This window comes from Calypte anna, chromosome 1 (genome assembly GCF_003957555.1).
Source record: "Calypte anna isolate BGI_N300 chromosome 1, bCalAnn1_v1.p, whole genome shotgun sequence".
NCBI classification, from domain to species: Eukaryota; Metazoa; Chordata; class Aves; order Apodiformes; family Trochilidae; genus Calypte; species Calypte anna.
The window spans coordinates 182,060,597-182,087,422 of NC_044244.1; the positions used below are offsets into that span (position 1 = coordinate 182,060,597).

The window sequence follows — 26,826 nt, forward strand, 5'->3', positions numbered from 1 at the left end:
CTAAGCCAGGAGGTTCTCAAACCATGTCCTTCCTTCTGGGTTAATCCCTATGTTCATACCCTGGTATCAATACTTCAACTGTAGCAACATCCAGACAAGAATTTCAGCAAGTTCTATGGAAAAATTTGATTCTTTTCACTGTCATTGGTACTATTGAGAAAGCATTTTGTTAATATCACTTATGCTTTTAGCCAGACAGGGAAGAATCTGCATCTGATCTTTGTTTAACATAGAATTTGTCACAGCTATTATACAAACTTCAGACTGGGCACTAGAGAAGTTAAGCCACATTTTGGTAATAATTAGCATGGGTGAAAATAACCACACCAAGCCTTGCTCCAGTACTGCAGAATTTTCTCTACTGGTATTTCATTTGTTCTCAAATTGTTGAGGTCTTTAAAAATGCAAGTTTTCTTGTAAGAGATCTGTACAGCAACAGGGCAATGTTTCAGATAGTATACAAGGATTCCTAAGGAACCAATATTATGCAGTAGACGTTTATATTAAACCCATCCAATACTGAAATACTGCATAGCATTTACAGCTTGAATAAATATTTTTGGTTTTATTAAAACTTGTGTGTCTTGTTTAATATTCTGTAAGTCCACTAAGCAGCTTTGTAGGTATTGTATTGAAGTCATGTTGATAATTTTTAAAACTAAGAGTTGAGTACAATAAACACAAGTAAAGCAGCAGCAACTGCCAGTGGCAAAAGCAGTTCTCTTTTTGCTGCATGGTGGCATTTTGTGTGTTGCAGCATTCTGACAGTTGATATGTGATATTGTAAAATAGATTGGCTATTTATGTGAGACCTACTTTAATTCTTTCATGGGACTGCAACTGTCCACCATTGTATTTCTTTTTCAGTGCAGGTGATCTGGTAATCCTAACGATGATGTGAATTCCTAATTTGCTTACACTTTAGTTCCAAGTTGCTTACTCTTTAGTTCCAAGCTGCTGGCATATGGCAAATAATTTTTAGAACACCAGGTGTCAAGCACATGAATGAGGGTTAATTTTCTTCGATTGTAACATTTAAACCCCACTGTTCATTTGCTACGCCTGGTAAGTACATTCCTTTCCAGAAAAAAACAGGTCCCACATCCCAGTCATAATTATGGAGGAAAATGTAAGGACAATCAATCAGTAGAGATGGCTTCCTGTTGAAACTGATGTCAAAATACCAACACTGTTGTCCTAAATCCCAACTAAAAAATGTTTGATGTTAATTCTTTGTGAAAAGGGTGAGGTGGGAACAGACTTTACACTAGTGAAACAGCCCTGCTTTTGTCCTCTGTAAAGCTTGCTGAAGAAACTGCACCAACTTCTCACTGCAGTCCTGCACAGGATTCATCCTGGGAAAGGATTGTCCTGTCTCCCTGTGTGTGCAGTAGGAATGCTTAACCCTCTGTTCCTGATGTCTCAGCTGTGGGTTCAAGAGCTCAGCCAGGTCTTGGGCAGCTCCCAGGGAGGAAGCAGCAATGGAACATTCCAGGCAGGGCAGCAGGTGAAAGGTATATGCATATGCACAAAAGGTAGAGTTATTGTACATAGCAAAATTAGACTTAAAAATTAGACTAAAAAAGACATAAATCAGGTTACCTAGGTGCTGGGATATTAGGATAGCAAAACAAGAAGGTAACTTTATAACAAAATACACAAATAACCAACTAACTAATAACTATTACACAATTAGACTAAAAAAGACATAAATCAGGTTACCTAGGTGCTGGGATAGTGGGATAGGTAACTTAATAACAAAATACACAAATAACCAACTAATTAATAATGATTACACAAAGGCTACTTGTTTGAGTACTCACAAATTACTTATTAATAGGCCTCATACTAGATCTAGAACAATGATTAAAATTATTCCTTAAGGCGATGTGCTAAGACAATGACTGAAATATTCTCTCATGTTTAAGAGGATCGTAATCTTAGAGTTTCAAAGCTTTCTTTAAGCTACTAAAGCCAGCTAATGAAGATAGAATTCATACCTAGGCATTTGGTATTTCTTACCCTTTCTCTGGGTGCAGCAGGACTTCCCTTTCTCTAGGCCTCTTGAGGAGTAGCCACTTCAGCAGGTGTCCCCTGGTGGGGACAAGGTCATGCACAGCTTCTAGGGAAAGGGAGCAGGAGTCTCCCTGGTCATAGATGGGGCCAGGCTTTTATAGAATAAAGTGTCTGACTGCTGCCATTTACCTAGTTTGCCAGACCTCCAAATTCCTCTATGGGAGAACAAAGGGGAACCAGAGGAAAAAACAAGAAAGCCTTTTCCCTAATTAAACAAATTCCTTCAGTTATCTTTCTGTTCTTGTTTGGTCTCTGCTTGGCCTTGCTGTTGTGAAGTTGAGCTCTGTGTTCTTCAATGTGTTCACCACAGATGGCACCTTGGCCTTCTGCTTGGTACTTTCAAGACTGTTCCCAGTTCAGAGTTTAATATGCCTTTTGCTTTCCTGTGGGAACCCTCCAACTCCAGGCGAAGACTGAGACTGAGAAATTGCATCACAAAGGGAAACTGAGGCAGGCAAACTGAAGCAGAGGACCCTGTTACATGGTAATTGTACCCTTTCAGTCCTCAGTCTGCTTAAAAGCATCTTGGCAAAGCTGCACATCACAGAAATTCAAATGAACAAAATAAAAAAGGGAGCAGTAGCATTTTGAGGCTGTACTAGTACACTAGTACTAATAGGTTAGTACCTGTGGAAGCTACACACACTACTGTGCCTGGACACCACACCCCAAGCCAGGGTGAGTGCTACAGGAGGCTCCTTGTTTGCATTGTGACCTGGATTGGAGGCACACAACAGTAGAAAGCCAAGTGAGGATTTTCTCCCTGAAAATCACTTAGTAACTTGAAAAGGGAAAGTTAAGCAACTAAACTAAGAAACTGGCATTATGTGAGAAGTTGTCAGTGGCATTTGAGAAACTGTATGTGAGAGACAGATGAGCCACAGTTAGCAAAGTTTCTTTATTGTCAGGTCTCAAGACATTACCATAATTTGACACTTTATTTGTAATGTATAAAAACATAATTGCAGTAAGTTTAAGTAATAAAAGCCCAGTTGTCTCTATCAGTGCTCTATAATGGTGTTTTAAGAAATTTCATCAGTCAAGGAACTCATCCACTTCATGATAAGATAAATAAGGACCAGGTACCACCCATGATTTTCCCTGGAGAGTTCCCAAAGCTGTGTGGGACTACAGCTTCTCTATCAATATTGCAGAAGCTCCTCCTCCTCCATTGCAAATTCCTGCTAGACCATATTGTCCTTGTTTCAACACGTGGGCCATGTGAACAACAATTCTTGCTCCAGACATTCTAAGCAAGAGAAAAAAATATATATATAGCTTAGTGTAAAGGAAAGCCTTAATTTGACCCACACAGGATAACTGGCAGAGTGCAGTACTGACTCACAAGAGGCAAAATCCCCCAGCAAACCACTTCATCTACATTTAGATGCAATACAAGATATTTTACTCTTGGTACAGTACTTAGCAGAAAGATGCTTATACGAACACAAACAAAAACTCAGTCTTCAGGTAAAGTCTCTTCTGGAAATAGAAATTGCCCCTAAGTTAATCTGTGATATTGTGAAATACCTCTACATGAAGCAGAGGTTTTTCAAAGGTAAAAAATCTACCACAAAAACCAATCCATAGCAACTATTAATTTTGATGTTTCTTATCTGCTTACAACACGATACACAGCAGTATGTTACTCTGATCCACCTCATGTGCAAAAGCTGGCATTAAAATTCAGTCATTAGACTACTGAAATTAAGTTTTAGCTTAAAAATCCAAACATATCCCCTTATCAGTAGAACGGATAGTGCAGAAGAAATGTCTGCATGCCTTGCAGGATTTTGCTTTGATCAAAGCTGTTTATGAACTATGAAGTGCTCCTGATATACAACTGGTTACTTCACATCTGTATTTGTTCAGAGGGTTTGGAATGAGTTTTTCCTTATAGACCTGGACTGGACAGCATGAGCACACTCAGGGAGGATTAATGGGATCTACTTAGTCATGAGTAAATTACAGCTGCTGGGGAACACAGGTGACCTGACTTCTTTAACCGGATGACAGCTTTTCAGACAGAAGACCCACCAGCACCCCCAGCCTATCCCTATCTGCTGCATTAAGTGCTTGTGGACTTCTGGAGTCACTGCTAAAAATGCTTTGACAAGACATGGAATTTCACTTTGCCCAAGTAAGAAAAACAGAAGTCCCTGTACCACATCCTTTGCTATTTTCGTAACATGTGAATTTTACTAGCTTAGCTACCTGATTAATTATTATTGCTTATTCTGTTATGTTAATAGTGATTTGGTTTTAATACTTCATTAATCCCTATAGCTATGGTAACAAGCAGGATGTTTATAAAAGCAGAGTGATAACAAACTGCAAAGAGGAAAATGAGATCATCATCTTTTCAAGCTACCCTGGAATTCAGCACCTGAATTATGTCCTTATGAACTTGATGGCAAATTTCTATTACCCTTCTTACTTACAATAAATTTGAGAATAAAATGTTAGCAGTGTGTCCAGAAAACACTGCCTCCATGCAGAACAAAAACCTGTATTTTACCTACCCTATTGGATGTCCAAGAGAGACAGCACCTCCGTTAATATTCACTTTTTTTGGGTCAATATCCAGCATTTTAATATTGGCCAGCACCACAACACTGAACGCTTCGTTGATTTCCCACATTGTAATATTTTCTTTTTTTAGGCCCGTCTGGCTTAAAATCTGGAAATAATAAGAAAATAGTTACGACTATGAAATAATTAGGTCTGTTTTGAAGTCGGTGACTGAGGCTGCCTAATGCCTGATTCAGGCTCACATTTCAGAACCTCTTTGTCAGGTGAGAAAAAGCCAAGTTGAGATGCTGAAGCACAAACTTGAATTTTCAGAAAAGAAGACACAGAGAGTACCCTACACTGAGTATGCTTTCATCACACCTATGCTAAGATGGCTGCTACAGATACATTTAAACTGATACAGGATTGCCTTGTGCCATACTGTTTGTCTTCAGTTCATTTTTTGAACTGGTCCATATTTGTCTAACCATATTTATTTTGCCTTTTAGCCATACTAGCTGCAAAGCTTCTGAAGTGCAAACAAGCCCAGAGTTGCTTAAAACAGTGTAAAACAATATTCTCTTTCAACATAGGTATGAGAAATTTGTTACTAAGAAAATCAGCATTTTAGCCTCGATCCTCTGAAAAACATGTTTTTTGTATTTATGAGACATAAATTATAACTTTGATCCTAATTACAGGAAGATCCACTGGGGGACAAACCAACAATCCAGTACTAGGGAAACCTGTTGGTTTTCAAAACCAGTAATTTTTATTCCTACCTTGGGAAAAGCATATGCAGGTGCAATTGGGAAGTCAATGGGATCAACAGCAGCATCTGCAAAAGCTGTAAAAAAAGCAAAAGCTGTTTAAAGACCTTTTGTTTTTACCATACATGGTTTTTATTTGTGCAAGCAGCAAACCCAGGCAAGACGGAAAAAATCTGAAAATAATGGTCCATGAAATATCTTTAATGCCTTAAGTGAGCCACATAATAACATTTTCAGATGTTTTACTGATTTAATACTATTAAATATAGTATTTAAATTTTTATAATACTATTTAATACTATTCCATGCAGAAAATTCTCTTTATGATCAAAACCCTGCTGGTCCAACACCTGACACTTCCAGGGCTGTACTGAGAGGACACAGCCATAATGCCTAAGGCCTCACCTCTCTCCCACAAACATCAGATAACCAACCAAACAGGGCTCTGTCCAAAAGCATCCTATCAGAATTATCTTCTAGATTCTACTCAAGCAAAAGCAAAATTTTACCTACTATCCGTGCCAATGGTTTCACTTTCAGTCTCTTGGCTGCCTCTGTAGTCATCAGCACCAAAGCAGCTGCTCCATCGTTCAGAGTACTGGCATTAGCAGCTGTAACTGTCCCTAGAAAAGGTCAAGAATTGTTTAAATGGAGAGGAAAGTGTAACACAGCTCACCTATATCCTCTTAAGGATTTCATTTTTTACCTTGGGCCCCTGAACATAAGGTCTCAACAATATGGAGATATCTGTTGCACTGATTTATTTTTTTTTATATATATCAGTTTATTACAGAAGCACAGTCCCATGTATTGGTATCTTTACCCAAGTAGCAGTGTAGATCACACCTCCCCTGCATTGCTGGCACTAGCAGAGAATTTCAGCCCAAAAAGGGTTGTGAATGAGTGGTAATTTTGATTAGCCAGAAGGATGTATCCACCACAGATTCAGGGAAATAACAGGCAACTGTGTAAAGGCACTTCAGCTCTCCCTGGAAGAAGAGCTTCTACTTGTCAGAGACCAAGGTAATAGCTAAATTGAAACCAATCCATTTCAGTCTTTTTAAAGTAAAGGTCTAAGAGACATTTTCACTGTTTCAAATATCTTGGACCATCTTTTAACCTAAGCCAGTTGATGCTGCTGTGAAGGATGTTTGTTTACCTTGGCAGACTGTTGGGCATTCGAGCTCTTGTGAACAGTACTCTTCACTATAACAAACTATTCTTGCACTTGGTGGAAAATTAAGCAGTTAATTTAATAATATTTACCATTTTCTTTTTGGAAAACAGTTTTCAGCTTTGGAACTTTACTAAAATCAACACGTTTGTATTCTTCATCTTCATTCACTTCTATATCTGGCTTCCCTGAAATTCAGATTTGGTTTAGTATTTTATAGAACAGTCCATTCTTAAGACATTGTAACACAGTATTTTGATTAAATTCTGCCTTATTTAAACAACATCAGTTAAAAAAAAAAAGTAAGCTCTTATAAAATGCATGTCAACCATACTTATGAAAATAGAAAAAAAAACATATCTCAATCCAATTTATTCAGAGCAAACCCATTTATACTTTCTGGTGGCTGAATGAAAGGGACAAAGAACCTATCTTTAAGTTAATTAGTGGGGGAAGTAAAACACAAATGACCTCAAGTCATACTGGCTAAATTCAATAGTTCATCTTCCACTTAATTAAAAAAGGAAAAAGATACAGTATATAACATTAAAGAAAAACTTAAAAAAACAAAAAAAAAAAAACACCCCCAAATCATTTCTGCTGTTCACCAGAAAGTCTGCAAAACATAAAATTCTTGACTAATCTAAAATCAGCATTCCTGGGAGCTGTATGTTTAAACAACACAATTTGCACTGAGCAGACAGCTTTCAAAAAGAAACAATTAATTTTCTTAGACCTTTCCATAATACCTTTTTTTGAAATAGTGACAGGAACTATTTCATTCTTCAGTATCCCTGAATCCCAGGCTGTTTTGCTCTTAGTGTAAGAGGCTATGGCATAAGTGTCTTGTTCCTCTCGTGAAATAGTGAGCTTCTTTGCAGTGTTCTCAGCACAGTTGCCCTGGAAGAAAACCAGGCATGTTAAGTGTGGTGTTTCTGGAGATGTGAAGTAGAAATGTAACTGAAAAAACTCAACCAGCAGATTTCCAGAACTGAATGTGACTGATACTTTGTGCCCATTTCTAATTTACAAGAGTCATGATTAAGCAGTAACTTCTGGTTTTGAAATATGATTTCTGGATCTGGATTATTAAAACCATGAAGAACTTTTTTACAAAGCTTTTTTTTTTTTAAAGTTAAAAAATAGCATGCAAAAGTAAGTTTTAAAGTGCTTAGGGCTGACACCTGTGGAGACTGAAGATGGTTGTTCAGCCAGAGAACACAGTATGTTCACATCATCTCACTGATGTCTTCATTCCACAATCAGCTTGCCTACTCCAAAGGCTACAAAGATGGGTCACCACAAGGTGTTTCCTTAGCCTTTGGGATCTGATAGTCTAAAAACTGTATACATAAATATATACCTTTTGTCTGTTAACTGGGATGAAAGAAGTAGAATGAAACAATCCAATAATTTTCTATATAGATAAATCAATTATACAATCAATATTCACTACCAACACTGTCTAAATACCTCGTGATGAAATAAATTAAAAAAATAATACTCATTTAGTCAACCTGGAAGATTTGTTCTTAAACAGATTTTGTTCCACTTCTATTTCTTTAGAGAACTCAATAAATCAACACAAAACCCTTTAGTACCACATTCCTCCCATTCTTCAAACAAGCAAGTTCACTTCTATGCAGTTACAGAATTCAAACTTTTTGTAGCACCATCAACTTAGCCTATTGCTAAACCATGGAGAAGAGCAAGTTCCTGAAGCCATGGGATGGGCCTCCCTGTATATTCTCACACACACTGATACGGTTTTCCAAGCAACCTACAGCTGCTGTAATGAAGACACAAGGGATTCCAGAAAAATATTGTCCCAATCTATTAAAACTTTGTGCAGTTTTTCCTCACATAGAAGAAATAGCAAAGCCACTATTTACATTCCTACAAAAATCCTCACAATCTAAACATACTAGCTGAAATGTGGATTTTAACCAATAGCCTAAGCAAGGTGTGCTACACTGCAAGAAGAATAAATCACATATGGGAACAGTAGATCTGTATCAAATATGTGAATCATGGCAGCATATTTTTCATGATGTTTCCCAGCAGTGCAGCATGAACACTAATAGATCAGCCCATAGTGTCCCACAGTTGTGAATTAACAAAGGCAAAGGCCAGAAATACTCATTAACTGAAAGAAGTAATTCTCTTTTCAAACTGTTTTTCCCTGATGCTTGTTCTTAACCATCTTCATATCAGTTGTTTTCCAAACCCATCCTAAGTCTGCAGTTGTTTGTCCAGTTTAAGTTACCATGCTGCTAAGGAAATGTATCAGCTGACTCAAAATCTCCAACAGAAGATATATGTACATTGGAGGAAGAAAAATAAACATAACAGCCTGCTGAACCTTACAGAGCAGATAGCCTCAAAGACAACAAATAACTTGATTGCCCTTTCCCAGAGAATGCAACAGCAATCTATCAAAGGCAGAAATTTTTATTTATTTAACATCTCTGCTCTTGACTATTTAGACTTCAGTCAGAGACAGATGAAATTGGATGTTCTGCCTTGGTTTTCTGCTTAGCCCCCCCTTACAGTTACTACAGGAAATCTGGAAATGGAAGACTCTTTCCTCCTCTGTTAGTGTTATTCCTCATTTCTACATTTAATAGAGGCAGCAATTTCATAATGATTATATGCAAGCTCTTCAAAGCTGCACCAGGTTGATCATGTATGGCTGATACTGTGCAGGCATATTTACCATATGGATAAAGCTATAAGCATCTGTAAGCCCATCTTTTACTATCAGGTCTTCCAGCTTGACTCCTCCGTAAGGTGTTGATCCTCTGCTCATTGTATAAGGAACATTAGACATGCTCTCCATTCCACCAGCTACCATTACATCCTGCTCAAAAGGAAACAAGTCAAAATTATTAAAAATGTAATGTGTTCTCTGTGACTTCTTGTAGGAACAAATATTAGCAAAAGCTTAAGCATGAACACGTTACATACCCAAGGAGTCTCAGAGGAAAAGGAAAAAAAGTCTTTGAGCATTTAAAAAGGGAACATCAGGGATGAGAGCTGAGGATGCTAACACAACACCTGGACTTCTGTCTTGCATGTAATTTTAGAAAGCTGCAAGACCCGTGTCAGTCCCTTGCACTTTTACTTCAAAAGTTTCCAAAACAGAATTATAAATTTTACTTGGAACAGTTTATCTTTCTGTTAATTTCTCATTTTTGGTCTTCTTTAGCTGCTCTGTATTACTACAGAACATGCAACAGTCAGAATCTAAGAGATGAAAAAGAAGAGATAGAGATGTACAACTACCTGCAGTTTTACACAATATTGTTTCATCTCACTGTGTAGAGAGAGATGACTTACAATACACTTCTATCATCTGAAAAAGCCAATAAAAAAAGGTGTCATTAATAATTAATAATTAATAGCTGAAACTGAATTAAACTGAATCATTATGGGCATTTATAGATTAGTATACTTTGCCAGCTGAGACAAAACAAACAAATAAAAGGAAAACGAAAACACCTATTAACAGCAAAGCTAGAACGACCATTTGTATAACTATCAGGCTAAAGCCCAAAAAATCCCAAGAATAACATGTGAATAACAGACACTGTTGTATACAATGGAATTTTTGAAATATGGGTAACCGAAAGAAAAATACAAACACTGCACTGTAAGTCTCTGAGAGTTCAGTATTGCTGTTAATAAAAATACAAAAAGATGTTTTACATCAGAACAGCAGTAAGAAAGGAAAATATGGAAGCTTTTTTGTTTCTTTAAATCAGGACTCAGAGAACCAATTTTTGGTTCAGAATAGATTGTAAAAGAGATCCAGTGACATGAAGTAATAAAGAAAAGAAAGCAAGCAGGAGATAAACTGGAAAGGCAGATAATGTAGGGAAGCAGCAAGAGATCAGAGGAACAGTCCCTGGAATTTCCATTTCATAAAATAAAAGACCCAGAGACAGAGGTAATACAGTTCTTTATACAATGATGTACACTGTATCAGGCCACTGGGAACTATTACTGACCTTCACACCACAGATACCTCAGTCTGCAGCCAGTTGAACAAGCAAATACCAAAATCTCCCATAATTTTTAGCTCTAAGAGACTAATAACTGGCTGAGTCTTTGCTTCTGCTGAGACTGGTGGCACAGCATGTATGATCAGCAACAATAGATTCTACTTTTTCTAAAACAGTTAAAAAAGCCTTTAATGTACTTGGAAACCACCTAAATATAATTATGCATATTTAAATTAAGTGTTTAAAGTGTCTGGAAGTCAAGATAAATGTATTTCATCAAAAACTAAGTCCATAAAAATGTCATCAATTTTTCAAATCGGAAAGCTTGAAAATTCCCTTAATTATCTTTTGGGGGGTGAGGTGGGAAGGTAGGGAGAGCAGTATGGAGATCTAAAAGGGAAAAAAAAATCCACTTATTTGCTCAATTCTAAAAATGTATGGCAATTTCCTAACTATAACACTTAAAATGTCTGTTTTAAACAAAAACACACCTAAGTGATTATAAAATTAAGGTTGCATAAGCAAAACAAAATCTTGCTAAATAGCTTTATTATCCCACATCAAAATGCAGTCCCAAATCAAAGAGCACAGTCATTAGGAGAGAATCTACAACATCAGTTGTGTTTTTTCCATAAAACGGCACTTGAATTCACATACCTGACTCCCACACATCAGACTTTGTGCTGCCATCATGATTGATTTCATTCCTGAAGCACAGACTTTATTGACAGTTGTACAAGGAGTGCCAATTGGTAGACCTGAGTCAAAAAAGTTGTAAAAACTTCATCATTTAAAGGGCTGAGTAACACTTTATTGTAGAGTCTCAACAATATGTCATATGGGACCCATTTTTATCCAAATGGTGTTCAGCTTGCACTATTCAGCATGCCAGGGCAACTTATCTACCCTCACCCCTCATTTCTGTCCTTCCTTGGAGACTCTTTTTTCTCCCCTTCCAAAAACAGACTTGGGATAAGGGAGTAAGCAAGTGAAGAATCAGAGACAGATCAGGAAGCAATTCCAGAACTATTCCTCCTTCCAACACCCTGATCCATGCCTTTAAAAACATTCAACACTAAAAAGGCATGAACAAGCTGTAGACAGACACAGCCCAAAAGTATAGACTCTAAACGCAATACTGAGCAAGACCAAAAGTGCTGGGGAACAGTGTCATTCACATGGTCACTACTGAGCTATTATTGAGTGGTCCTTACAAGAGCTTTGGGCTCTGCTGTATGCAGCTTGGGTCAGGGCCACTGCACCACTCTGCTCTGGGCTTGCTCTCCAGTGCTACAGCTCTGCTACCAGCACATCACCTCCACACCAGCAGTGAGATGGGGAAACTATCCAGGGGGAAGCACAGAGCCATATTCATCCCTCTGCCTCGCATGGAGCTGCTCATTCTCTTTCCAAAAAGCACAGGGACAGAGCCAAGAAAGTATCCAATTCTTCCCTGACCCATAGATTTCCTACAGTCAGGCTGAGGTATGGAGTGTAAGTGCTCTGGAAGTAGCAGCCTGGTCTCCAGTATTGTCTTCTCCAGGTTCTGCAAACACTTTTAGTCAGTAGCATCCCTTGGGCAAAGGAAAATCGATTCCTGAGGACAAACAATTAGACCCACTTACATGAGTACAACATACACCCTTAACAAAGAAAAAGCATACACAGATTGTCCTGACAAAAGGCTGGGCACCACTCTGCTGTAACTCTGAATTCAGTAACCTACACTATCTACATAAAGACACAAATCTTTTACCCTAGTATCAAAAGAACGAATACCTGCACCCAAGACTGCTTGTCTGGCTGGAGCTTGTCCTTGTCCAGCCTGCAAGACATTACCCATATATGCTTCTTTTACTTCTTCTGCAGGGATACCTATAAAGCAAAATTGGTTTGATTCAGGATTTTTGGTACTTTTACAAACCTCCCCACTACATTTTTCTACCAAAAACCAACGAAATGTGTCATGTCCACTTAGAATCTTGATCCTCATACTCATGAAACATGGTGACCTGGTGAGACTCACAGAAAATAATTCCTTTGTTGCCCCACAGAACAAGATAGTTAGCTAATTAAAACAAACATTTCCAAGTCTCACTAGTCACCTGAGCAGCTCAATTTCCATGGATGTTTAAATACATAAGATGTTCTACCTGTCACAAGTACACCTGAAGAAGCAATTTTGTTAGCTTCCTTAAGAGGGGTGAGCCAAGGCCAGCTAGGTCCCACCAGCCAGGAGAGGCCGGATATCCCACTACATCTCTTATTCAAGTTACTGTAAGATGCTGTTTCAAGAAGTCAAATTTCTAGAAAATTGACCCTCCTTTTCCAAGGTGTTTTTCTTCTGATTTCAGTCCATCAGTTGACTCACAAGGGTCTCCTACAAGTATAAGTGCCCATATTAAAAAAAAAAATGAGCAGGGAAAAGAAATGCCACCGGTTTCAGCAACACAAAACCTTTGCATCAGCTTAGGTGGTGGAAAACCCCACCCCAGAAAACCCAAACAAAGCATTCATTCAGTATTGGATCAGCACAGATGTCCCTAAGTTCAGCTCCTAGAAGTTCATTCAGATTGCTATATTCATTCATGCAGATTGCAACATTCCTTTATGCAGATTGCAGCATTCATTCATGCAGCCTGCAACAAAGCCCAGCAGTCAATTTTACTTAAATACAATTTCTGGATACAGACTTAATAGCACCACATGACCAAAAAACCCAGGACCTTCTGTTTCCCATGCAATTCAAAAGACTGATCCTGTTCTAAGCCACTCAAGGTTTAAATTGTCACAAAAAATATTTACATATACCTGCTCTGTCAATTGCTCCCTTAATTGCAATGGAACCAAGTTTAGTGGCTGGCAATGATGAAAGAGATCCTTGGAAAGATCCAATTGGTGTCCTTACAGCACTTGCTATCACCACCTCCTAAGAGAAGCATGGAGTAAAAGTCACAGTCTGTCTCACATACACACACACATACCAGTATTTTTTTAATCTATCTACTCTAAATAAATGGATAAATTCACTTTTGTCCTGCAAGTGTTTCAGAGCACTGAGATAATCTTTATTAATGCATGCAGCATGGGGAATAAATGCAAGGAGATTGGTGTGCAGCTGCAGGACTACAATCTTGGTATCATGGAGCAGTGGTGGTCTGGTTCCCCGTGGCTGGAGGGCTGCCATGCAGAGTACAAGCTCTTTAGGAAGGACAGGCCAAAAACACAACAGGGTGTGTGGGGGGTGTGCATTTGCCATTTATATGACAGAATAGCTGGGGTGCATTGAGCCTTGGAAGGGATGACTGCAAAAGTCTCAAAGGTCCTGGCACAAAGGGGGGGTCAAAGAGAGCTGGTTAATGTTCTCCAAGCTCAAGAACAGTGCATTCCAACAAGCAGGAGGCCAGGTAAAAAGGGCAGAAGGACTGCTTGGATGACCAAAACTCATACATACATAAAAGGGAAGCACAGAGAAGGTGGAAGTAGCACAGAGAACCTGGCAGGTGCTGTCCAAGCACGCAGGGATAAGGTTACAAAAGCCATGCCCAACTGGAACTGGACCTGGCAAGGGAGGTCAAAGGCAACACAAAGGGATTCCATAGGCAACTAGGAAGCAAGAGAAAATCTAGGGAAAATGTGGGCCTGCTGCTAAATGGGGCAGGGGGGATACAGGACATGGAAAAGCCTGAGGTACTGAATGCCTTCTTCACCGAGTCACCACTAATAAGACCAGCCTTCAGGAATCCCAGGCTCAGAGACCAGAGGAAAGGCTGGAGCAAGATGTATTCCTGGTGGTTAAGGATCAGGTCAGGGAATACACTGGAGAGAGTCCAACTAAGAGTCCCAAAGACGATTAAGGGACCGGAGCATCTCTACAACCAGGAAAGGCTGAGAGAACTGGGACTGTTCTGCCTAAAGAAAAGACTCAGGGACAGCCCATCCACGTACATCAATACCTGAAGGAAGGGGGTAAAGAGGATGGATCCAGGCTCTTTTCAGAGGTGCCCAGGCACAGGACCAGAGGCAGTGGAAAATGTGCAAAATGACGCATAAGAGGCTCACTCTGAACATCAGGAAACACTTTTCCACGGCAAGTGTGACTAACCACTGGACAGGCTGCCCAGAGACACTGCAGAGTCTCCATCCTTGAAGATACTGAAAAGCCCAGGTACCACCATAACGTGTAAGCAGTAGTTTAAGATATGGTAGAATATTCAGTTCTACACCCAGTAGCCTCTCAAGACATATTTACTCTTATTCTGCTCAGCTTTAGTGCTACATCAATATGTCTGCCTGCTAGCCCTCTGAGAGCATGGCACCAAATCAATGCTCATTTCAGACTTCTGGCTGCCATGGACAGCTATGGAGAAGATGCAGTGAATACCTCCAACTGTGCTGTTTCAGTGGAAGTTAGACAAAAAGCTTTGCAATGTCTCATGCATAAATGTTCTTTATTTAGACAAGCAAAGAAAGAGAACACTAGAAAACTAATATTAAACAACCAAGACAAATTATGCTTGTTTAAAACCAAGAAGCTCTGTCTGTTTCTGTAACCACTTCTCAGTATGATTGACTTCAGTGACAGTAACATACTTGTCTTCATTTGTTATGTTGATACAGCAAGTTGCAGAGTAACATACAGAGTCATAGAATGGTTTGGGTTGGAAGGGACTTAAAAGATCGTCTAGTTCCAGCCCTCCTGCATGGGCAGGGACACCTCACCCTAGATCAGGAATAGATCAGAAATAGATGACCAGATCAGGGATAGATCAGAAATAGATCACTAGATCAGAAATAATCTCAAAAGGATTAGTTGGCACCAGCTGTGTTTTCCAGTAACAGGTAGACAGTTGCATTTAGCTTATTCTACCTAATTTTGTCCTGCACTACCTAGCAATTAGTAAACTAAAATAATAAAGGAATTTTTTTATTCCTGATTTTACACACAAGTCACATTGTCTTCAGAGGAGATTTTTCATTATAACTTTAAAAAAACCTTCAGTGAAAAAATTTTAAACAGAGATTTATTGCAGTCAGATGGTGCTTTATACTTACATTTAAAGTCCGCTGTGATGCATAGCCACGGGTTGTATACTTCAAAGCCTGAAAATAAATAAGCCCTCAGAATTTCATATCAAGAAAGCCAATGCCATGACATTTCAGTCACGTGCCATTTTCATTGGTGTAATTATTTTAAAAAGTAACATCGAAGAAGCACTGGAAAAAAAAATTAAAGATCATAACAGGCCTTTTAAAAAAAGTGTAGTCTAGTACACAGTCTCACTGTAACACCTGTTTTAAAATACTTTCTAAACCAGAGACTGAGTGGTGCTATTCTGAATAGGTTTACTAATCCCTCTGTCTGCCCCTCTGGACTTTGGTTCATTCATTCCTATCATTAACTTCACTGCTTTTTAAACAGGGACAGTTTGCATCTACAGCTTAATTTCAATGGTGTTTCATGAACAAAAGTGAGGATAATGAACTCAAAATGTTACAACAAATAAAACAAAACAAAAAAGGTATCATTAAGGAGCTACTAGATTAATTGAATTAAGCAGTATAAAGATGAAAAAATACATTTGTAGGTATTGTTTCACCTATTAATAGAGTGATCTTTCAATCAGTGGTTCAAGCCACTTTCTTAGCCATTTCTTTAGCACACGGGAAATTTCTGGTCATTAGTGAACTTCAGCTAGATAGATACTCATAAAAATTACTTAAGGACACCACAAAAACACTGTCAATTTTATAAATTTAATAATATCTTCTGGTATTGTGTTCACAATATGAGATACTAAGTTTGTTTCTCTTTTCATTTGACAACCTTCAGCTAACAAGAGGCAGGTTTTTTCCTATTATTGTTTGGGGGTTTTTTAATGTTTTTTTTTGTTTGGGTTTTTTTTCCAAGCTCAGGCTGCAATAGCCAGCAGAAAGTCTTAAATTAAACATTCCCCTGAAAATTAATTATGTCCCTGAAGGCCTTTAACAAGAGGGGTTTCAAGGGTTAGTGTCACAAAAACTCTAGCAGAGTAACACACCCTTGCTGGACAACACCTGAAGTTTACCTTTGCAGTAAACTGGACAAACCAGGCCACAGTCTGCTAAGCGTACTTGGCATTTACTGGTTGTGTACCTGGAATGTCAATTATAGGCTTTTTTTTTTTTTTTTAATCTCCTTTCAAACAAAACATAAAACCTCCACACCTGGTAAAACAACCTTCAGCTTTGCTCTTGGCAACAGCCCCAACGCTTCCCCTGCCCTCTTCTCCCCAGCGCACCTCTCCAGGGCCCAGGATCCCTGCACTCGGGCCTTGCCCGGCACCTCCACCCCCCCAGCAGAGTCCGCAGGGCCTGCCTGAGGCTTTTTGGGCAGGAACACCCAGGATCTCACCTCCCAGCTGTCCTTCTGACGAACCGACCTCAGGCAGGTGAAATCCTGCCTGGGGCAGTACATGGACCCATCCCCTTCCTCCCCCGGCCCTGGCTGGAGAAGCCTTTGACAGCTGCCGCACACCCTCAGCCTGCAGCGGGAAACCGATGGGCACCGGGGCTCTGATAAGGGCAACCAACTCCGCAGGGCCGGGCGGGGGCCCTGCAGGCCGCAGTGGGAAAAGCCGCTCCCAGGATCGGGGGTAAAGGTCCCGCCAGACTTAGCGCGGGGCTGCCGAGCCGGGGGGAGCCGCCGCCCTCCTCCCGCCCGACCCCGCAGGCCGCAGCATTGTCCTCACTCCCCCGGCCGAGAGTCCCGCGGCAGAAGCCGGGATCCGCTCCCTCTCCTCAGCTCCTTCCCGGGCCGGGACTCCCTCCCTCTCTCCCTCCCTCCCTCCCTCCCTCCCTCCCTCCCGCCGGGCAGCGCTCGAGGTGTGAGGTGAAGGGAGCGCAGCCTTGCCCCGCGCAGAGGAGGGTGTGACCTTGGCTAAGCCTTTGCGGGCATCACGGCGGGGCCGGAGCCGCGCAGAAAGGATGCCGGGAAAGGGCTGGGGCCCGCGCCTCCCGCCTCACCCGCATCTGGGCGGCCGGGCGCCGCCACCCCAGCACCCGCAGCACCGCCACCGCCGCCATGGTCCCGCCGGCCGCCCCCGTCACCTCCTGCACCGCTCCCACCACCGCCTATAGACGAGAACGCCCCGCCCACTCCCCGCTCTCATTGGCCCTGAGTAGAGGGCGGTGCCACCGTACGTCTCTGCCATTGGCAGAGCTGGAAGGCGGGGCCGCCCCGAGAGGGGCCCGGGGCGCCATGAGGGCGTGCGGAGAATACAGAGCCTCAGGCTGAGGGCAGGGGAGGAGGGAAGGGGAAGGGGAAGGGGAAGGCGAAGGGGAAGGGGAAGGGGAAGGGGAAGGGGAAGAGGAAGGGGAAGGGGAAGGGGAAGGGGAAGGGGAAGGGGAAGGGGAAGGGGAAGGGAAAGGGAAAAGGAAAGGGAAAGGGAAAGGGAAAGGGAAAGGGAAAGGGAAAGGGGAAAGGGAAAGGGCTCTGCGCTGCCCAGATGTGGCCCAGCTCCTAGACGTGCAGAACTGAATTAGAATCATAGAATCTTAGAATTGGCTGGGTTGGAAGGGACCTCAGAGATCATCAAGTCCAGCCCTTGATCCACTGCTGCTGCAGTTACCAGACCATGGCACTGAGTGCCACATCCAGTCTCTTTTTAAGTATCTCCAGGGATGGAGAATCCACTACTTCCCAGGGCAGCCCATTCCAATGCCTGATCACCCTCGGTAAAGAAATTCTTTCTAATATCCAACTTAAACCCCTTGTCAGAAACACAGCTGAGCAGTTACAATGTGTGGGGGTACAATGTCTGTGGGGATGTGGGTGCCGGAGTACTCCCAAGTCCAGGACATGGTATTACTGGAGTGTCCTTGTGCTGCTGTTGCCTGCTGTTTTCATTAATGCCAGAAACTGAATTCCCATTAAACTCTTGTCAAGACCTGGGCATAAACAGCAAAGCATTAACTCAGAATTGAAACCTGGCTGAGAACACTCTCAGAAGCTGCCTTTACAGAAACACTGGAACCTTCTTGATCTCGGAACACCCACACTGATTCCACAGACTTCCCTGTATTTTGTTTTCCCACCCTCATGCTCTCTGCCTCCAAATCTAGACTTTTTTAAAAACCAAAGGCTAGTATTAAATCTGAAGAGCTGGCTGGCTGATTGGCAGTTCCTCTTTCCACTCTTCCTATCCAACACGCTTGGAGCTATGCTAAGAAAAGCCTGGTCCTTCCTCGTCTTGAGCTTCATGCTTCAGAGGACAAGGTGATGTTCTCTGTGAATTATGCTGCTGCACACGGTCTTGCACAAGCAATTCCATGTTTGTTTCTGATCAAACTTGTTACCTTCTTCTCAGCCACTTTAATTCCTGAGGGAGTCCACATACTGTTACAATACCCCACGTCTGACTGCTGCATCACCTTGACCTGATGCCTACAAAAGCCAGGTAGTTGCAGCCTTCCTTCCCTTCAGACCACAAACAGGAGCAAATACCAAGGGAAACCCTTCCAGTTAACCATCTGGAAAGCAAGAGTATCTCAGCAACTTGTTTCCACCCACCTGCTGTAGTGACTTTTTTTTTTTTTTTTCTTCATGTTGTAAAACTAACATTTATCAACATCTCTTCTGTTGTACATGTAATTCATTTCTCTTTGAGATAGGTTTTAACTTTCTGTCTTCTCTCAAGGTAAAATACTTCTTACTTTCCATGTATTTCGCTTTCCAAGATTCTCCATACGCACAGTAAGAGGCTGATGGGGACTGGCACAGGTGAGGGAAGCATTTGCACTCTTCTGCTTCCTTCACTCTGGGCAGCTGATGTTTTGCGAGTTTCACCAATTAGTCTAGACCTTTGGTTGAGAGCCAAAGTTTTAAGGTACAAACCAGAGATAACATAGCAATTAACAAATATTGACTCAGGAAGGACTGAAGATCTTACCTTGAAAACACATATGTACCATGTAAGAAAGACTGAAAGCTTGTCTGGATAAGGGTTTTTTTCAAAAATGAGTAATGCCAAAAACATAAAGAACAAGGAAAGAGGACTTCCTCTTCACTCCAGCAGTGTAAGGCCCTTTTTCTGGGATAGATCCTGCTAATGCAGCAGGACTAACGCTTGTATCACCACAGCCAGAAAGGCACTTGGACTCCCAGACATATTAATAGGCCTTTTATTAGACTTCATGAAAGGATGAAAAAGGACAGTAAAGGTACTCCTACCTCCCTTCAGATACTGGGAACTCCAAGTCCACCTTCAGTCAGGGCACAGTCCATGGTGCAGATCCCATCTGTGGAGAGGATCCCCAGTGTTACGATCTTCAGAGCTCTCACAGAATCTTCTGAGAACAATTCTGGTCATCGTTCCTACTGTGAAACACAAGGATATTCATACAAGAACATGCTGCTTCACTTTGACATGAGTGGATGGATTCCTTTATGGACAGGAAGCAGTGTCATACCCATTTCTGTCACCTCAGTATTTGTAGGAAGAACACAGCAAAGCATAATTAATTCAGGAGATCATAACTTCCTTCTCCCCATGAGAAAAGGAGCTATGCTGGGCCTTGTTCCTACCAACAAAAAAGGGTTGGTGGAGAATGTGAAGCTTAAGGGCAGTCTTGGCTACAGTGACCATGAAATGGTGGAATTCAGGGTCCTTAGGGCAAGAGGAAGGGTACACAGCAAGCTTGCTACCCTGGACTTCTAACAGAGCAGACTTTGACCTGTTCAGAGACCTGTTCTTCAGACACTACTGGGTCCTCCCCTACATTTCAGTCCTGTGATCATCACATACCTTCTTTGTCCCCTCCTCCATGTGTTGTTTCCTTTAATCAGTATTTTTTTGTCTTGGTTGTTTGGTGGGTTTTTTTTTTATTTCCCCCTACCCTTTTCCCCTTTTCCTCAGGATGGTCAATTTTTTTAATAATTCATACTGGAGAGATTTCAGGACGAGATTTCATTAAGGACTGCAGCAGAGTAGCACTCTCTGCAACCACTGCTTTATGCTGAGCAGAAAAGCCAGGGTGCTTTCTCCAAGACTGACCCAGCACCCAACTTCACTGTTTAGTGATGTTAGAGGGTCTATCTGTACCTTTATTACCTATTTATAGGTTTGTTTCCCATCAGCTTCTCTAGCCCTCTTTGAACCTGCTGACACCTGTGATCTGCAGCCTCAGCTTCACCTGGAACAAGTCCTCTTCCAGTGTTCTCTAAACCAATCTTCTGATGGTTTTATCATGTAGCCTTAGTACCCATGTCACAAGATTCTGCGAAAATAGTTCTGCCTTTCCATGTCTGTAACTCAGTCACATCCACTTTTGAATGCTCCTCTCCTAGCTGAAGCTGTAGTTCCCTCTTCTCTGTGGCCATTTGGTCCCCTTCATACCATTTGATATGGAACCTGGTCAAAAGCTGCTGGCAGCCCATCAGTCCCCTGGAAATGGAGCTGGCTGCCACAAGTGACAGACCTTGGCCAGCAGTCCTGGTCCATTCCTCAGTGCCTGCAGAAGCAATGGCTTAATGGCATCTGGGCCAGGGGGGGCTTACTGTCATCTAGAGTGCCTGTTTGGCTGTGTTGTTTACCTCAGCTTGAGGTAAGTTTCAACTGCCTGCTACAAAAAAAGCAGGAAGTGTGATGTCCTTGATGCCTTCATTAGTAGAAATCAATGACTGCAACAGATGGCAAATCTTGAGCTGTCCATATGCAATAATAAACTGTGATCTCCAAATCGGAAAGCAAACCATGGTGCATTCCCTTCTTCAGTTCTTTCAGTATCTCCTCTCACCAAGAAGTTACAACTAAATGTGGTAACTTCAAAGTCACTTTCAGGAGGCAAGATTTGCCTTGAGCATGCTGCAGATGTGCAGGTGGAAGCAGGAGATGCTTTAGATCACATGCAGGGCATGAAGCATGGGACCCAACTGAAGTTACACAGTGGATCTCCCTCACTAGAATAAATGAGGATGAAATGCCTAAAACTAGAGAGACACATTTACATGTAAAGCAAAGAAAGAAATAAAGACAAATTCTTAGTTAATGGAAAGAATGAAGCAGGTTTTGAGCCTTCTGCATTTAGGTCAATCATTCTGCTTAAACTGTGATCAATTTAAACTAGTAGGAGCTACATCAGTTAAGCAATTTCTGTGAGAATTGGCTTGTTTCTAGAGAACAGCTCCACCTGGAAAACCATCGCTGGGAAACACACCACTTTGCCCTAACAGGGCAAAAAAAGGTTCAGAAATAACAGCAGGATGCTATTGAATTTCTGCCTGCAAGCACTGCCAGTTTGAATATTCCTGTGTGCACTGAGTAGTCAGATGGTTATTTATTCTATGCAAATAGTTCTGATCTTTGCATATACCCCAAACCTCCAAACACTGATGTTACCTGGTGCTCTTAAAAGTTGAAATGTACAATAAGATTCTCCTAAAAGGCAAGGACAATCAAAGAAGGAAAGCATTACAGTGAAAACACTCCTTCAGGCAATCAACTGTTCCACATCACCACTTGGCTCCTGCAGGACCAGGCACATGAGGGTCCCAACAATCTGGTGACAATGCCAGCAATTCTCAGTGATGTTCATTACAAGTCATTCCAGAGACAAATCAACCAAGACATTCAGTGCTTCCAGTAAGTCAGAGAGACATCACCCTTTTTAAAAATGCCATTAAGACAGGCACCCCCAGACACTTCTGGCATGGCAGGCTTTGATAACTTTAAATTGAAAGACCACAGCTAATCATTAAACAGAAATTGGAAGATTAAATAGTTCTACATATAACCTTAGGTACTTGAAAAATCATAAAAAGAAAGGATTTTTTTTTTTTTTAGTAATCTGACTGCAATAGACTTCAGGACTTGGAATCAGGCAGACTTCAAACAGAGGTATTTTTCAGGAGCAGCACCTGAAGTCAATTTTAAAATTTTGCACAGGAAGACACCAAAATACCTTACTAAATGAGCAGTCTTTTATATTACATTTTTATTTTGCAAGAAAATAAATTATACAACTTAAAAAATAAAATTCAAAAATTAAGCAGTACATCAAAATAGTTCAGCTGGACTGCCATACAGAAACTACCACCATTCAAAATTGTACAGCATTATTATCTTGGTAGTGGCACACATTCAAAATTGTAAATACCATATGTAGATAGATATTACAACTCAGGGACTCAAGTTTGCTCAACACTCCAGACTACATATAGTGTATATGACAGGAAAATTTTCATGTATTGTTTATTTCACAAATATGACCTCAAAGAATTACAAAGATAGCATCCCAGTCATTTGGATGAAAATAGAAAACAGTTTGAGTTTAAGATAATAAATCTTTCTGTAAAACTATCAAATCTTTTTGCCAATTGTATTTTTAAAATTTGCACTTTACAGGACAATGGCATCCCAATGCAAATAAATGCAACGTATGAACATTCAGAACATTTATATTCAGTTTAGAAAGGTGAAAATGAGAAAGTCACACTGTCTTTTGGAAATGCAATTGCATTACACTCATAACAAAATGAAAGACAGATGAGGAAAAATAGAAGCTAGGGACACCAACTGTGGAAAGAGGAAAATGGAAGACTTCAGAATTGAAACCAAGATTCTCATCAAGTTGTTGGGACAGAGAAAGATTTAACAGTATTTCTTAATTACACCCGTCAAGAATGATTCCTCCCCACCCCCTTCTACACCAGATTTCTTTCCATAGCTATTCACCGTGGCAGTGTGTGTGGCAACATGTTTTTCAGATGCAGCACCTCTTTAAGCTAGGTCTTTGGACATAAATATTCATAGCTAAAAACTGCAGCCTTAAAAGTGCGTTGTTGCCATATTGCAAGTGAAGAATAGTTCATTTTCATTTTGATCTGAACTCTACCCTCCCCAAAAGAACAGTTTACCCCAGGTATCTCCCTGTACCCCAGGTGATACTTGTTTAAGTGCATATTGGTGAAAGTGACCTGATGAAGGATGCTAAATGTGATTCTGCATTTTTAACAAATTTGCTGGTGTGAGTCTCATTGAATAAAAAACCCAACATCAATTTCCAGTATATATTTAAAGAAAAATGACCATATCATAGGCACATTGCCCATTATATTTCTGCATCCCAGGTGTTGAAAAATATAGATAACATTTAGGTTGCATTATTTTATATTAGTTGAAGGAACATGTCAGCAATCTGTTGCTTTCTGCATACACTCCAGCTTCCTCAACAGTTGTATCTGAGTTGCAGTCTCTTAAAAAATCTCTCCAAAACTAAATCAATAGCATCAAAATCAGTGCTACTCCCTTTGCCACTCTTCCTGCGTCACAATTTGACACGTGCTCTTCTCTGGTTAAGGGCTGGCATTATTTACATTGAAAAGCATGTGCTTAGGCTGTCATGTTTTCCCCCAGTTATTCCAAGTGAGCATTTTTTCCTTTTAAGTTACAAAGACTGAAAAGTCTTGCAGCACAAAGCTTTTTATTACAGTTCTGTTTTCTGATGTTGAAATAGTCTCACTTGTTAACTACACAAAGCACCACTTGCTTTTGATTTTGAATTGCAATACCACAGAGCCAACATAGAAGATGCAATACTTTAAACAGCATCTGCTTTTGAGTATCAATAAAAGCACATAACATAAGCTGTGGGATTTCAATCAACAGTAACTGGCCAGGTCTTGAGTTCTCTCCATCTCTTGCTTATAAAACTCTCACTACCAAAAATTTCTCACTCAGATAGATCTCCAAGTACACACTTGTTCTCAGGCAGTCACATTGGCATTTCCATTAGTAATAGAGCATGCAGCCTGTTTAAGGGTGCAAACAGTCATTCTTGCAGAGTCTGCTTTAAGCCACTCTTACTTTATACTTTACTGCAACCATGTAAAAGTAGACCACCTCCTCTTACTTCCTGGAAGGTTTTCCTTTTTGACTAAAGTTAACAGTATCCTCTTCCCCTTTCAATCACAAAGATGAGACCTTTAGATCCTGTACTTGAACAGGTTAATTAGAGAAAAGAAATCACACACTTGCAATTTACAGAGGAATATTCATACAGAACCGAGTAAAACACAACTTACCTTTTGTCCTAAGACAGGCACTCTGCTCCAGTGAGTCATGTTATCAGTTCAGTAAATGCTGGGAGATTTCAGAGTACCAGAGAGGCAGGTAATGCCAAACAACTACTTAGGATGATTGAAAATAGAAGAGGTAACATTAAAAAGTTGAAATTCCTGACATGTATTTGGCACTCTCTCTGCGTACACTAAACAAGGTATTTTTTTCTTTAGGTTTCTACCATTTTTCTTAGAATTGTATTTCCTACCCTGACAGATTCAAAATAAAAAGCAGAGGGTTTGTTTGTTTCTTGTATAAAGATGTTGACTTCTAAGCAACAAACCAATCCAACTGGACTAATCCTTGCATGTATTTATATAAAGTTACCAATACGGAATTAGTACAGGGATCTTCAAGTGCTATTTTCTTTCTGGGGGAGTTGTGCATCAATAACTCTTTAATGCATTCAGATATATGTAGTCATACTTAAATATTTGGAATACAAATATTAAATGTACAAAGAAATACACTTAATATTTCTGTTCAGTGTAAGAATGAAAACGCTTATATAGTGAAGTATCATTCAGGAAAGCTTTACCTTCTCAAAAAGGATTGTGGCAAATCAACCGAATTATGTATATTCACTTGTTTACAGCAAACAATTTAAAAACAATGATCTCTTGCTTAAGGAAAAATATCACCCATGACTTGGAATTACTCTTATGTCACTTCTCTGTCAATTATTAAAATCCAGTTACTAGATTGAAGCACTGCTCTAGCCAACAGATTTTAACAGTAACAAATACATATCAGTTGTGATGCATGTGTGTGTCTCTCAAGTGTTATTACATAAAAAGGATCAGAAGTGGACAGTACATTATGTTGATCCAAAACACAAAAGTGAAAGTGCTACTTCTAGTCCTAATTGCATTTAAAAAAAAAAAAAACAAAACACCAACCAAAAAAAGAAAAAAAGCAAAACAAAACAAAACCAAAAAAACCCAAACCCAAAACAAAACTAATAGCAGTTCCTCAGTGCATGAATATTTGAATATTTTTTCCTTGTGCAAGTACTGGTCATCTAAAAACCCAAACCTGTATTCTTCCTGGTGGGTGTAAATCAAATCTACTTTAAAAAGTTCACAATGGGCTCTTCATGAATGCAAGTTTCCCACAAAACAGCATGCTGTTAAAAGTGTGCAACATGAAGGGAATGCCATCATGCTAGCTGAATGAGATTGGCAAAATATAGTCCTCTGTAAGGTAAGGCAGGGATTTGAATACGTAACAAAAGTCAGAACAAGTCCTTCTGCAGCACAAACTGTTGCAGCTGTCTGTCCAAGCACCCTTCCAATTATGTCCTCAGCATCCTGCAGAGTCCTCACATTATGCCATATATATGAAGGTGTTGATATCCGACTCATCTCTTCTGATATATTTGTGCTCTATAAGCCATTCAATTTGCTCCTTTATCATTTTCTTTTGTGGCAAGAACATGTTTTTCAATATTTCTACCAGTTCAGTCTGAAGCTGGGCATTAGTAATTTTCTTCCGCATTTTCATTATTTGGATGATAGCTTCCTGGTGGGGGACAGGAGAAAAAAAACAAATAATTTTTTTGGAAATGCCTGGGTGAAGTGACAAGCATTAATAGGGAACTCCTTGTAAGGCAATACAGCAAAGAAATCTGTATTTTTCCTTAAAAATCAGATAAATGCTGCATTCCTTAGCCTAAGTAGACACTGAACTGCTGTTGTGAACAAGCTGGTAATGGAAAAGAATGAAGCAGTGGTGAGACATGAGTCCAGTCAAAGGAGAATCTGCAGTTAAATCTTACACCTATAGGGTCAGTTACTCATTAAAACCTTATTTTCATTCACTCTCTTAGCAGGAATCACCATCTCTTGGGTGACTTCCAGTACCTTGTGAATCCCTCATGAAACGTAAGCTTAATGTCAAACTGGAACTCACATGGAGTTCTCTTTTCATCAATACAATCAGGCATTAATCCTTCTGCTGGAAGTCTGGCCACGACATTAAGTCCAATGGTACAACAACGTACATGGCCTGGAATCTGAACTGTCTGATAGAAGAGACCTGCAGTTTGAAGGAAAGATGGGATTTTTGAGACTTTGCTGTAGGTGATGATTTCTGATGCCTGAAAAAAAAAATTCAGTTTTTTTTAGAACTATCAGCTCAGAAGATCTGAGATGAGTACCTGACTGAAGGACAACCAGCCACAAAACAGGAAG

General features: G+C 40.3%; 2 protein-coding genes across 2 annotated transcripts in view; both read right to left on the minus strand.

Annotated features, from left to right (window-relative positions):
• Nucleotides 1–2,955: 2,955 nt before the first annotated feature.
• On the minus strand, nucleotides 2,956–17,667 carry ACAT1 (acetyl-CoA acetyltransferase 1). The gene is made up of 12 exons (XM_030461005.1): nucleotides 17,541–17,667; nucleotides 15,591–15,638; nucleotides 13,347–13,464; nucleotides 12,315–12,410; nucleotides 11,193–11,293; nucleotides 9,248–9,391; nucleotides 7,281–7,431; nucleotides 6,624–6,719; nucleotides 5,867–5,980; nucleotides 5,370–5,434; nucleotides 4,599–4,756; nucleotides 2,956–3,325 (listed from the first exon to the last, which is right to left on the minus strand). The coding sequence occupies exons 1-12, from the start codon at nucleotides 17,598–17,600 to the stop codon at nucleotides 3,205–3,207; spliced, it is 1,272 nt and encodes a 423-aa protein (XP_030316865.1). The 5' UTR covers nucleotides 17,601–17,667; the 3' UTR covers nucleotides 2,956–3,204.
• Nucleotides 17,668–22,493: 4,826 nt separating this feature from the next.
• The window catches only part of CUL5 (cullin 5), a 32,092-nt gene continuing 27,759 nt past the window's right edge, over nucleotides 22,494–26,826 (minus strand). The window contains exon 19 of the mRNA XM_030444710.1: nucleotides 22,494–26,155. Coding sequence (XP_030300570.1) covers nucleotides 25,961–26,155 — 195 coding nt within the window. The 3' untranslated portion in view covers nucleotides 22,494–25,960. The remainder of the gene's footprint in view (nucleotides 26,156–26,826) is intronic.